This window comes from Sorex araneus, chromosome 1 (assembly GCF_027595985.1).
Source record: "Sorex araneus isolate mSorAra2 chromosome 1, mSorAra2.pri, whole genome shotgun sequence".
Lineage (NCBI taxonomy): Eukaryota > Metazoa > Chordata > Mammalia > Eulipotyphla > Soricidae > Sorex > Sorex araneus.
In genome coordinates this window covers 154,637,270-154,650,959 of record NC_073302.1, presented here as the reverse complement: position 1 = coordinate 154,650,959, position 13,690 = coordinate 154,637,270, and the positions used below count along the sequence as shown (strand labels likewise).

Below are 13,690 nucleotides of genomic sequence, written 5' to 3'. Positions count from 1 at the left end.
ATAAAAGAACCAAAAAAAGCATATTAGGAATAAATTTGCTTACAGTCAAATATGTGAAAGATCTAGACACTAAACTTACACAATTTTCAAAGACACAGAAAAATGGAAAGATATTACATGCTTATGGATTAGAAAAGATTAGCACTGTTAAAATAGCCAACATTACTTAAATAAATAATGAAACCTCATCAAAATCTCACTGGCATTCTTTACAGAAATAGAACAAAATAATGAAACTGAAAGATCATGACTAGCCAAAACAATGCTGAGAGAAAAAGGAAAATGGAAGTATCAGACTTTTTTCAAACTATACAACAAAGCAATGGTAATCAAATCAGTGCGGTATTAGCATGAAAATAATCAATCAATGAATGACATAAATGAGAGCCCAGAAACAGACCAACACATAATTTATGTCAAAGAAGCCAAGAATGGAGGAGGAAGGTCAGCCTCTCCAATAAATAGTTTTGGAAAAACAGGACATAGACATGCAAGAGAACAAAATTAGACCAGTAACACAAAAATTTGAAATGGATTAAGGACTATAATACATAGAATAAAACATGGGTGATATGCTCCCACATCAGCCTCAGATGCCTTTGAGTACTTGATTCTAGCAGCAAGGGAAACAAAAAGAAATATAAATATGGACTAATCAAGCCTACAGTGCTTCTGCAAGGCTGAAATTCATCAGGTATAGGATGTGAATATGATTGCTCATCCTATATTTGACAAGAGTTGAATACTCAAATGTACCAAAATTCCATGAAATTCAACAAGATGAGAAACAATTTTAAAAATGTGCAGACGCTCTAAAACAACGACAGAGATGGCTCATAGGCATATATAATGAAGTTCATTATCTTTATTTTCAGGGGAATACAACTCAAAAAATGCATATCAAATCACACCTAGAGTGAGTTATCAGATTATGCACAAAACATAAGAAACAGAAAGAGCTGGAGATGTTGTAAAAAGGGACATATGCCATGAAATAAAAGAGGACATGAGGAAATGGAAACATCCCCTGCTCATGGATAGGGAGAATCAACACTGTCAAAATGGCAATACTCCCCAAAGCATTATACAGATTCAACGTGATCCCTAAAAAAATACCCATGAAATTCTTCAAAGAAATGGATCAAGCAGTCCTGAAATTCATATGGAACAACAAATGCTCACAGATAGCTAAAACAATTCTTGGGAAAAAGATGATGAGAGGCATCACCCTCCCCAACCTTAAAATTTACTACAAAGCAGTAACAATTAAAACAGCATGGTACTGGAACAAAGGTAGAGCCGCAGACCAGTGGAACAGGGTGGAATATCCCAACACATAACCCCAAATGTATGATCATCTAATCTTTGATAAGGGAGCAAGAAACGTGAAGTGGGGGGGGGGGGCTGGAGCAATAGCACAGCGGGTAGGACGTTTGCCTTGCATGCGGCCGACCCAGGTTCGATTCCCAGCATCCCATATGGTTCCCTGAGCACTGCCAGGAGTAATTCCTGAGTGTAGAGCCAGGAGTAACCCCTGTGCATCTCCAGGTGTGACCCAAAAAGCAAAAAAAAAATAATGTGAAGTGGAACAAGGAGCCTCTTTAACAAATGGTGCTGCTGGCAAAACTGGACAACCACATGCAAAAGAATGGGCTTAGACCTCGACCTGACACCATGCACAAAAGTCAGATCAAAATGGATTAAAGATCTCAACATCAGACCACAATCCATAAGGTACATTGAAGACAAGGTCGGCAAAACCCTCCACGATATTGAAGCTACAGGTATCTTCAAAGATGACACGCAACTGACCAACCAAGTGGAAACAGAGCTAAACAAATGGGACTATATCAAACTAAGAAGCTTCTGCACCGCAAAAGATAGACTGACCAGAATACAAAGACAATCTACAGAATGGGAAAGGATATTCACCCAGTATCCATCAGATAAGGGGTTGATATCAAGGGTATACAAAGCACTGGTTGAACTCTACAAGAAGAAAACATCCAACCCCATCAGAAAATGGGGCAAAGAAATGAACAGAAACATTTCTAAGGAAGAGATACGAATGGCCAAAAGGCACATGAAAAAATGCTCTGCATCACTAATCATCAGGGAGATGCATATCAAAACAACTATGAGATACCACCTCACACCACAGAGAATGGCACACATTCGAAAGAACAAAAGCAACCGCTGTTGGAAAGGATGTGGGGAGAAAGGGACCCTTCTACACTGCTGATGGGAATGCTGACTGGTTCAGCCCTTTTGGAAAACAATATGGACGATTCTCAAAAAATTAGAAGTTGAGCTCCCATTTGACCCAGCAATACCACTGCTGGGAATATATTCCAGAGAAGCAAAAAAGTATAGTCAAAATGACATCTGCACTTATATGTTCATCGCAGCACTGTTTACAATAGCCAGAATCTGGAAAACCCGAGTGCCCGAGAACAGATGACTGGTTAAAGAAACTTTGGTACATCTATACAGTGGAATACTATGCAGCTGTTAGAAAGCATGAAGTGATGAAATTTGCATATAAGTGGATCAACATTGAAAGTATCATGCTATGTGAAATGAGTCAGAAAGAGAGGGACAGACATAGAAAGATTGCACTTATCTGTGGAATATAAAATAACAGAGTAGGAGACTAACACCCAAGAATTGCAGTATATAATACAAGGAGGTTTGGTCCATGGCTTGGAAGCTGGCCTCACATGCTGGGGGAAAGGCAGCCCGGATAGAGAAGGGAACACCTAGTAAAATGTGGTTGGAGATCCCGCGTGGGAAGGGAGATGCGTGCTGAAAGTAGACTAGAGACTGAACATGATGGCCACTCAATACCCCTATCGCAAACCACAACACCCAAAAGGAGAGAGAAAACAAAATGGAATACCCTGCCACAGAGGCAGGGTGGGGTGGGGAGGACGGGATTGAAGGGTGGGAGGGATACTGGGTTCATTGGTGGTGGAGAATGTACACTGGTGGAGGGATGGGTTCTCGAACATTGTTCGAGGGAAACACAAGCATGAAGATGGGTAAATTTGTAACTGTACCCTCATGGTGACTCACTAATTAAAAAAATTAATTAAAAAATTCTTGATTATCTCTGAAAAAAAAATTTAAAAAGGGACCTGTTGCACCATACCCTGTAGGTGAAATGTAACTGGTACAGTCACGATAACGTTTTCTGGAGAGTTTTTTGAAAAATTAAATATAGAAATTCAGCAGGATTATGTAATCCTACCTGTATTTAACTGAAGAATAAAAGAGCTAGTAATTTGAAGACGTACTTCTCTTTATGAAACATCATTGATAACAAAAGAGTTGGAAACCACATAAGTAGCTGTCAACAGATGATGGGGAAAAGACAATACAACACAGTTCTAAGGATGTGACTTGTTGGCAGAACATATGCCGTCCATGTGTGAGGCCTTGGGTTTAGTCTTTAGCACCACCAGAAAGAAAGAAGCAAAAGGATGTGGCATGTATGTGTGATGGAATTCTACTTGGCAAGACATAAATAAATAAAAAACAAATATGTATGCATAAATAAAATCCTGCCATTCTGCAACAATATGGATTGATGTAGAGGATATTATACATAGCAAAGTTAAGTCATAGAGAAGGATAAAACACTATGATTTCACTCATGGGTGGAACATAAACACAAAAAGGGTCTGAATAATAGAAAAAAATTTAGACTAAAGACTAAATTTAGAGGTTACCAGCAGGAAAGTGGGAGTGGGTGAATCAGCTAAAAGAAAGATTCAGTTGTATGGCGGAGGACAGAGTTGGACATTCAGTGGTGAACTTAATGTAGTATATACAGATGATGATTTATCATGATGCCTATTGTTATATGCTGTAATGTGACTTTTGTGCAATATAATAGGGGAAAAGCGTGTTAAATTAGAAGCAGAACACTTTTAAGGCTGGGGCATGGGACAAATTTGGGGTCCAAAGTGGAGACATCAACCTGACAATAAACCTTAGGCTGTAGGTGACCACACAAGTATAGTAGGATATTGAACAGTTCCTGAAGTACAAAGAAGTCCTTTGCATTTAACACTGAAAAGCTGCCTCAGTGACCGTATCACAACAACCCCACTCGGAGTAGACCTAATATATTTTGTGTTCCCTTGAGTTTCCACCAATGATAAGACTAAGACTGCTTAGCTTGGGAAACATGTTATCAAAAGAGGTGAAAATGTGCTTATTCAGCTATCAAACATCCTTGGGTCTTGTGTGCACTTACAACACACCCTACCTCACACAGGTCTGGCTCCAGGCCCCACCCATGCCAATCCAGGTGATCAGCATAAAGCATGACAAACGCCCATGGGACTGACAAAACACCAACTGTCTCACCATCCCAGGCATCGAACATGTCGGTTATGAAGTAGTCGATAAAGGAGATCTGGGACTTGGGGATGCTACAGGTATTCCGGTCAAACACTGGCATCACCACAGGAAGCCCCTGTCTCTTCTCTTCGTCGGTCTGTTAAAAAAAAAAAAACACAAACAAACAGGCAGTGTCAATGGGCAAGTGGGTGCCAGCTGGTTTCTCAGAACCACCCTGTGGAAACAGGTCAGAGGAAGAAACAAGTCCTGAGGCCTCTGGCAGTCTAGCAGTGACCAAACTCAGATCTTGCACCTCAGTCCTGCACACAGCCCCTCCTGAACACTGATATCAGGAGTCACCACTCCTTTTAAGTTTTCACTATTGGAAGGTCAGACATATTTTGGACATGATATTAAGTATAATACTGATAGTAATAATACTAATATTTGTAACACTGATACTGAACACTTATACTGACAGTGCAGAGCAATGGTGTGTGAAACTCAATGCCTTAGCATCAATCAGGAACTGACACAACATTTCAATGGGTTTTGTTTTGTTTTTGTTTTCAGGCCATATCCGGTGGTGTTTAAGGTCTACCCCTGACCCTGTGCTCAAGGACCACTTCTGGCAGGGCTCAGGGGGACTATATGGGGTTCCAGGGATTGAAACCACGTCAGCAAGTGCCTTACCAACTACATTATCTCTTGAGTCTCTCCACAGTGGTTTCATTATTTATCCTTACATACTTGAGTTTAACAAGGAATGACTAGCCTTGGGGATCCCTCAGTGGTCAAACTGCTGCTCACAAGTTTGACCCCTGGTGTCCCTGCTATATACCAAGTGTGACCCCAGTGCTCTGCTCTTTGGGACTCGCACCCGAGTAGTGTGCATAGTCTCCAGTCAACAGCCAGGCATGCATGACCACCACAATTAAAGTATGCGATCCCTCAGCCAGCACACAACCATGTGCGAGCACTATGTCAAGAGTGAGCCCCCGGGTGGGCATGACAACTCACACATGCAGGAAGGAGCTCCATGACTGATGAGCATTCCCATGGCCAGTGTACAGCCCACAGTGAGGATGTACCACAGCTAAATGGGCTCAGTGCCCAGTTGTTACAGCAAAGGGGGCAAGAAAGGTAGTTTACTCTTAAGAACACATGCTGAGGGGATACTTGCTTCCCTGTGTTCACAGCAACCTTATTCATAGGGGCCACAACATAATCATCCTAAGTGTTCATCTGCAGATGACCAGGCAATGGAGCTGGGTTGTGGATATATGATGGAATACTACTCTGCCATTAAGAAAAATAAATTCACATTGAAGCTCTGCAAAGTCTAAAATGACTATAGTAGTATTGTAATTGTAAAAACTATAAATGGGAATCCACTCTTTTTTAAAGGAAAGATAAAATCATGTCTTCTGAAACAAAATGGATAGATCTTGAAGTGATTATGCTAAATAAGTCAAGGAGGGGACTTGAGTGATAGCACAATGGTTAGGGCATTTGCTTTGCCTGCAGCAGATCTTGGTTTGACCCTCAGTACTCCATACAGGCCTCTGAGCATCACCAGCAGTGAGCCCTGAGCACAGAACCAGGAGAAAGTGCTGAGCACCACAGGGTGTGGCTCCCCAAAACCAAACAAATGAACAACAAACACAACAAACCCTCCCCCAAGAAGTCAAGAAGTAAGGGACAATTAACAGATTATTTTATTCATACAGAACATAACTAAAGAGAATGAACTGGAAAAAAAACCTAACAAAACTATCTCCTAGACCAAGAGAGAAAGGGGAGGGAGGTGGGAGGAATGGGGAGAGAAAGGGTCTTTTTGATGATGGAGTGGGGAGTAATTTCACATACATACGGAAACAGAAAGTGATACCTCTGAAATGTTCTAGTATTGTTAACGCTAAATCAGTGAAATGATAAAGCCAGTTTCAGCTAAGAATGTCCTTATGAAATGATGACTCTGGAGAAGAACTGAGTGAGACTGGCATACATCAAAAAAGAATAAGAACAATCAGTGCTGGTGCAGACGCGAAGAGAAAGGGACTCTCATTCATTGCTGGTGGAAATGCCGATCTGTCCAGCCTTTTTGGAAAACAATATAGGAATTCCTCAAAAAACTAGAAATTGAATTTCCATATGACTCAGCAATATCACTTCTGGGAAGATACTTCCAGGCTACAAAAACACACAGCAGAAATGACACTTGCATTTGTATGTTTATTACAACACCGTTCACAGTAGCCAGAATCTGGAAACAATCCAAGTGCCCGAGAACAGATGACTGGTTAAAGAAGCTAGAGTACATCTACACAATGGAATATTATACAACTGTTAGGGAAAAAAATGAAGACATGAAATTCGCTTAGGAATGGATGGACATGGAGAGTGTCATGTTGAGTGAAATTATTCAGAAGAAGGACAGACACAGAATGACTTATATATTTGTGGGATATATATATTAAAAAAAAAACATAGTACAAGACTAACACCCAAGGACAGTAGAAACAAGGGCCAGGATGAATGGTCCATGGTTGGAAGCCTGCCTCAAGGGCTAGCGGGTAGGGCAGTTGGGATAGAGAAGGGACCATTATGACAATAATGGTTGGAAAGGATCTCTCTGGATGAGAAATATGTGTGGAAAGTGCGTAAAGGACTAAAACATGATGGCCTCTTAGTATTGCAAACCATAATGCACAAAAGGAAAGGGTGGTGGTGCGGGGAGGGGGGGAGGACAGAGAGACTGACAGAGACAGAGACAAAGAAGAAAAGTGCCTGCCATTGAAGCAGGGTGTGAGTGTGTGTGTGTGGGGGGGTGGCAGTAGGAATATTATGGAGCATATTGGTGGTGGGAAATATATGGTGGTGGAGGGATGGGTGTTGGAGCATTGTACAACTGAAGCCATATCATGAAAGCTTTGTAACTGTGCTTCATGGTGATTCAATTAAAAAAAAATTAAGAAAAAAAACCCTGAGTGCTAAAAGTAGGTAAAGGGCTATACATGATAACCTGTCAGTACCTATATTGCCGGGGAGGGGGGCGCGGGGAGGGAGAGAGTGAGGGAAGGAGGGAGGGAGACAGAGACAGAGAGAGAATGAAAAATGTCTTCCATAGAGGCAGGCTGGGGGTGGGGTGGGAGGGAATCTGGGACATTGTGGTGGGAAATGTACACTGGTGAAGGGATGGGTGTTGGAACATTGTATGACTGAAGCCTGATCAGGAACAACTTTGTAATTGTGTAGTTCACTGTGATTCATACCTTTTTTTTCTTTTAAAAGAATGTCCTTATGAAGCAGTGGGGATGTCTGGATGTCCTACTCTGGTGACAGAGGGAGGCACACTCGGCCCCGGGGCCTGTCTGCAGAGCAGCACATGGCCCCCTGAGCCCACAAGCCACTTTACTTACAGAGCAGCAGCTGTGCCCAACAGAATGACTGACAGACAGACAGAGTGTTAAGAGTTGGGCAATGGTCCAGACATCCTCGAGGTGTGTCACGTCTGAATCTTTTGTACTTAGTGCCTGTGCTCATGTGGACTTGGCCACGACCCACCATCCACGCCGGTCAGTGCACAGAGCCTGGTCTGGGAACTCAACACCTTTACATTTGGCACTGACTTGTGAATATTGCTCTTTGGGGAAAGAATACCAAAACATGGAGCTTTCAACAAAGCACTTAAAGGTTTGTTTTTTATCTCCTACCCCCACCCCTCCCCTCTACTGCCCACCTCAGCCCCATTCACATGCTGGGCAAAAAGTAGGAATAAGACTTAGGAACAGAGGAGTTCTCTCTGTGGGTTCTGGGGAGACTGCTTACAGCCGCCCACCTGTGTTTAGCCCAGCGTGCTGACTGTAGGTCAAAGAACTCAAATAGATTCACTGTTGTTCAAGGAGTAATTTCCTTTCTTTTTTCTGCTTTTGGGGTCACACCCAGCAATGCTCAGGGGTTACTCCTAGCTCTGCACTCAGGAATTACTTCTGGCAGTGTAAGCCCTGAGCATCACCAGATGTGGCCCCCCAAAAACAAACAACACACAAGACGCGAATCAACCATTCTTTTACTCTGTTCTTATCATCTCTGTGATGCACTGTGGGTAACAGAATTGATCAAGACTCCTCTTGCCAGGGGAAGCTCAAAATAGAGGATGTAGACACAGGTCTACATGTTGATTAAAAAAAAATAAAATAAAAATGATCTTTTAAAGGAGGTAAATGCTAAGTGCAAATAAACAAGATGTTCTTTTCTTGGTAAAGGAAGGGCTTTGTGGGAAATGTTAAGAACATTTTTGAAGGAGTTTTTCTGTGATAACAAAGCATGATGAGCAAAACTAGTACAGAGGAAAAACAGAACTTTTATAGAAGGGAACAGCAATTTGTAGTTCAATTTAGCAATGTAAGGAGAGTCAAAGGAGAGAGGGAAAAAAAAAAGATCCTGAAGATGGTAGATTGCAAGCTGCCATCCGAAATAATGGTCCTTCTCCCTGAGAAGAGGCTCTGTAGACTGGTGGGAATGTGCCCGGCTGAAGGATAAATGCACAGCAGCTAAAGAATTGATGCCGCTGCGAGTGGGGAAAGGTGGGTGTGTATGACTGGAATGTTCCGCTAAGGAACTGCTCGTGTCTGGGTGGGGGACGTGGCTCCAGTGGGAGAGCACACGCCGTGGCTGTGGCTGTGTGAGACTCTGACTTGCGTCCCAGCCCCCAGCACTGCCAGATGAGGCCCTCACAGTACAGAAAGGCCCGCCGTATCCAGCAGGGAGGGAGGGGACGTGCCCGCAGAGGTCCCGGTGGGTTAGGTGTAGGAGGACAGGAAACCCCGAGGCTGCCCCAGAGATGAAGGAAACCCAAAATTACTCCTTGGGGGGCTGGAACAATAGTACATCGGGTAGGATGTTTGCCTTGCATGCGGCCGACCTGGGTTCTATTCCCCGAGCACTGCCAGGAGTAATTCCTGAGTGCAGAGCCAGGAGTAACCCCTGAGCATTGCCGGGTGTGGCCCAAAAAGCAAAAAAAAAAAAAAAAATGTTTAGGATCCAATAATTTGAAGATGAAAAGACTCTCTTACCTTAACTCTCTTCCCTTAGACATTCTTTGGTTGGACCCAGTCACACAGGTCCCCTGATGGAACCAGAGGGTGACTCTGGGCCCAGATAGGTATCTGCTTTCCAGGGAGGGCTATGTTACCACCTGGAGAATCCCCAGAACTCTTTGACCTGGGGGCCATTCCCAAAGGTAACTGGGTAACTGGCTCTTCCCTAGAGGGGCAGCGCACCTGAGCGAAATACTCCTCGGAGATCCTCCCAGCCCACTCGATGCATAAGTCCAACGGGCGGCAGGGGTTGGCAACATCAGCACATTTAATCATCATGCGTTTGATCAGCATTTGGTTTTCGGGAAAGTTCTTCCCAACGAGGTTGCATTCACAGTCGCTGCCCTCAATCTGGAAAACATTGTCAGTTCAGAGTGAGCTCAAGACAGTGGTGAAGCCCACTAGGGCCGACTGCTCAGACATGCACTCACGGTGATCACCGGGCACACGCAGGCATGGTGGGGACTCAGCTAAAGAGATTCTCTCTCCTTTAATCTGCAAGGATAAAGTCCATACAACACACTTCACACAGCGCAGGAACAGGTGGGCAGGGAAAAGCCCCCATCAGTGCTCCCCCATCTCTACCCTTTCATCCTCCTCAGCAGAGCTCATAGTAACAAACAGTTTTGATTTTTCTGTGAGTGGGTTTGTGTGTCTGTGTGTGTGGTTGTGTATAAGATCTTAAATTACTTTTTTAGCAATTTGGTGTGTAACTTTAAGGAAAAACTGTTCTAGTTTACACAGAAATGTATTTAAAAAAAGGATTACAGTTTAATAAACTAATAAGGAACCAGATAAAATTATTTTTCTATTTGTCTCATATGTCTACCAGCTTCCTTTCTCCTGTGATTTTCTACCCAACTCTGCTCTTCCTCCTCCTCCCACATTCTTGCTTTTTAATTTTTAAAATTTTTTTTGGTGTGGAGGGGTTCCACTCCTGGCGGTGCTCAGGGATCACTCTGAGTGGTACTTGGGGGACCCTATTTGGTGTCCAGGTTGGTGCATGCAAGAGAAGCACTTTACCTACTATAATGTCTCCAGCTCATCTTTCTGCTTCCTTTTGTTTGTTTTTGTTCTGGGCCCACCTGGTGGTGCTCAGGGCTTACTCCTGTGCTGTGCTCAGGGGCCACATGGGGTGCTGGGGCCCAACTTTTGCTTTCTTAAAGGCAAGTGTCTACTTGTGCTTTCCTGGATCTTCCCAGGTGGTAGGAAGTGTGGGCCATTTAAGTGTGTGGTTGTCGGTGCATAAAATTGGCCTGGGCAGAAGTAAAAGGTGTACATCTGACATATCTGATGCAACAGTAGGCTGAGACAAATGCAAGTGGCCAATTATACCGAATCTGGAATACTGCTGCTTCGCTCTGAAAGATTCCCCTGAACTGACCGTCTGAAAGTAGCCCTCGGGAGAGCAGTCAACCTGACAGCCTACACAGCCTGTGGGGGATTCTGTTTTGTTTTGAGACCAACCCGATTTCTTAGACCAGGCGCAAAATTATGCTCCAAGGCTGCTGTTTTGAATCCTGAGCATCGGACAAAACGCTCCTCACTGTAGATGCTGCAGGGAATAACTCTCCACACAGAGCCGGGGGCTTCCTTGCATGGCAGAAGCTGCAGACTTCTCTGATTCTGGGTATTTTTCCTTTGTAAATCTCCAGATCCCTGCTCCCATAAACCCTCTGTGGGAAAAGAGGGTCATTGTCATGTGGCATAATTTTGGGGGATGGAGCAGAATAGAGGTGAAGTGGACATTGTCTTTCCTTTCCAGGCTGGGTTGATCATAGTGGTGATGGTTGGAGCAGGTGGGGGTCTCCTTAACAATTTCCAAGTGACTTTTAAGACACCATTTCACCAGCCATCCACTTATGCAACCTTCGCAAGAGGGAAGAGCAGAGAACTTTTCTAACCAGATGAACGGCTGCCTGGCTTTTAAGGGCAGTTGATCTCTCCTCTGCCTATAGGCTGGCTGTTAACTTTCTTTGTTTCTAAAACCCAGATTTTACAGGAACCTTAAAGCAGGTGCCATGGTATGCTAGTGAACTTTAATAAAGGAAAATCACATGTGCTTTTGCCCAACTAGTCTCTTCAAAATTTCACAGTAGTATAGTCTTTAGGTACTGACAGCCTTCTTATGCCACCCAGTAGGAATGAAATTTTCTAAAATCTTGATTTTGATGTCTGAAACAAACAGAAATCTGGGTACCCTAAAACAGCATGCTTTTCTCAGCCTGGGGCCATATGGTCCCCTGTGTCTGCTCCCACTTATTCCAAGAGTGTCACAGGTGAAAATTGTGTAAATGGGGCATCAAAGCATGAGACAAGGGACAACTAGAAGAACCAGGGTGGGTGGGGATCTCAGGATGTAATCAGGTTGGAAGGGGCCATGTCGAAAATTGACTGAGAGGCCCTAAAATGCTGCTATTTATGCCAGTCTCTGCAGCCTGCCAGTTCCTTCCATCATATTCTCTGGCCCTATTTCCTTTTGTCACCACCCACACACTTCATCTCAGGGCTTAGCTCAGAGTTACCGTGAACACCATTAATCTATTTTTTGTTCTCAAGAAAAACAAGTGGCAAGTACCTTTAGCCCTTCTGTACCAATGCCAAGTAAATAACCACCTTGTACTAAAGAGTGAGAGAAAAAATGCTTTGAGACCAGAGTAGATGCTGGCGGAAATCAGCTCTGATGTCTCTTATTACACTGATGAGGCTCACCTCAGCGGCCAGGGGCTTGTTGATGCTGTTCACAAATTTGTTCACATGTTCAAAGTGCTTTGTCATCTCCGTGGCTAACACCATGTCGATAATAGCTTGGCGTAATGTCCGATAATGGTTCCTAAAATCACCAGGAAACAAAGGGCCTTGTTCACATATTGTTCAGAATTAGAACCGTTAAACAGTACTGCTCCCATCTTACCACATTCCTCACCAGCTACCTAAAAGGTAGTTGGGAACATAAAATTAAGAAATTAGGGAAGATAACAGCAACACAATAAGGCCAGGATTTACCGACTCTATTCTGTTTCCCCGAATGATAGCTGATCCTTCACATCTGATTTTTTTTTTAAAGGTGATACTTATTGTATGACAGACTCTTATTTTACAAAGGGGGATTCCTTTTTGCTTTCCTTTGGCCATATCCAAATGGTGAGATGGAGGAAATGACAAGTCCCTTTCCTAAATGGCTGGTACAGCTACTTGGAGCTGTCCCCGGGGAATTCAGCATGGACCAGGTGACTCCTGTCATGGGACCAACCATGACTTCTTCCGGTGATGGCCCTGCAAGAACCTTTTCCCAATAACAGGTGATGCTCTAGATTAGAATGAGATAGACTCTGTAATGGATGTAGCCGTGACTATGCTCTAAATTACTGTTGTGTTCCCATCATCTGTTCCCTGACTCTCCAGAGGGTCCCAGAGCTTGCAGCCCCTTGCCCAGCCTCAGAGCTCCAACAGTACTGCTTGCCCCTGCCAAGGAAACCAGCCCCTGGAGTCAGGCTCTAAGTGGCCCCACGTTGAGGCAGGGCCAGACAAGGGAGGATCTAGTTCCTCTGAGTTACACAAAGGACTGGATGTTCTTGTGAGCAGGTAAAAATACCAGCCACACCTATTAGTGACAGGGTCAGTATTTCTTGAGTGTGGTGCAGTGTAGAAAATGTTATGCCAAGAGTTCTCTGAAGACCAAACAAGGTTAAAAAGAGGTGAAGGCAGACTGAATAGGACAGTTTAATCAACTGGGGCAAGGCTATTATTGCACTGTCTGACCCAACGATACCACTGCGCTTCTCTTCTCCTTCTCCTTCTCCTCCTCCCTAAGAGGAAGGTAAGTGCTAGGAGCACTCTGCGAAACCTTCTTGGCTTAACTCCATGAACCCATGGGCCCGACCACCACCAACCTGTCCATGTTTTTGAAAATGTTGCACTTGGCGTCCTTGACGGTCAGCTGGAAGGCCAGCGCGGTGTGGTGGCTCTCCAGCACGGCCGTGTCGTTGTAGAGCACAGCCAGCTCGCTGCCTGCGTTGCACAGGAATGAGTTGGTCCGTCCTGGGTGGTCGACATCGTGCACCGTGGCTGCGATCAGAGCCGCCACCTCGTCCAGTTGATCAAGGCTTCCCTGGAGTGAGGGGGGTGGGCAAGGCTGAACATTACCCTCTGCATGAGAGAGCCCCTGTGCTCAGACCTCACTCTGTCCCTTTCAAGGGATGACTAGAAAGGTGGGCTGAGAAGAAGGTGCGTCTTAGTCT

At 44.2% G+C, this 13,690-nt stretch overlaps 1 protein-coding gene across 5 annotated transcripts in view; it reads right to left on the bottom strand.

The window, feature by feature from the left end:
- PDE8B (phosphodiesterase 8B) overlaps positions 1–13,690 on the bottom strand; it is a 271,146-nt gene that overhangs the window by 4,112 nt on the left and 253,344 nt on the right. For all 5 annotated transcript variants that reach the window (XM_055124214.1, XM_055124215.1, XM_055124212.1 and 2 more), the window contains exons 18-21: positions 13,343–13,560; positions 12,162–12,282; positions 9,633–9,800; positions 4,375–4,504 (exon numbers count right to left, since the gene is read on the bottom strand). In XM_055124214.1, the coding sequence (XP_054980189.1) occupies positions 4,375–4,504; positions 9,633–9,800; positions 12,162–12,282; positions 13,343–13,560 (637 nt within the window). The remainder of the gene's footprint in view (positions 1–4,374; positions 4,505–9,632; positions 9,801–12,161; positions 12,283–13,342; positions 13,561–13,690) is intronic.